This window comes from Penaeus monodon, chromosome 20, assembly GCF_015228065.2.
Source record: "Penaeus monodon isolate SGIC_2016 chromosome 20, NSTDA_Pmon_1, whole genome shotgun sequence".
In the NCBI taxonomy this organism is placed as follows: domain Eukaryota; kingdom Metazoa; phylum Arthropoda; class Malacostraca; order Decapoda; family Penaeidae; genus Penaeus; species Penaeus monodon.
In genome coordinates this window covers 41,244,659-41,244,944 of record NC_051405.1, presented here as the reverse complement: position 1 = coordinate 41,244,944, position 286 = coordinate 41,244,659, and the positions used below count along the sequence as shown (strand labels likewise).

The following is a 286-nucleotide window of genomic DNA, read 5'->3' as shown; positions in this document are numbered from 1 at the left end:
CTCAGCATTATTACCATCCTCCTCTAACTTCTTTTCCGCTAACTTGCGAAAAATTTCTGCTCGGTCTACCTGAACCATTGGTATGACCAACTCCTCTTCCTCTGCTTTGCCATCTCTTATGTAGGAAGAAAAGAAAAATGTAAGTATTAACCAACATTTACAAATTTTATTCAGGATCTATCTGTAACACATCTTAACCTAATGCCTCTGGGAGAATTTGGGAGGTTTGCTAGACCTACAGTCCTGGAATTATGCATGATACGATTATTTTCAAAACATGATTTTA

At 37.1% G+C, this 286-nt stretch overlaps 1 protein-coding gene across 1 annotated transcript in view; it reads right to left on the bottom strand.

Annotated features, from left to right (window-relative positions):
* The window catches only part of LOC119585832 (G-patch domain and KOW motifs-containing protein-like), a gene marked incomplete in the record, with an annotated part of 6,987 nt that overhangs the window by 5,762 nt on the left and 939 nt on the right, over positions 1-286 (bottom strand). Inside the window, 1 exon segment of the mRNA XM_037934561.1 lies at positions 1-115. Within this exon segment, the coding sequence (XP_037790489.1) occupies positions 1-115 (115 nt within the window).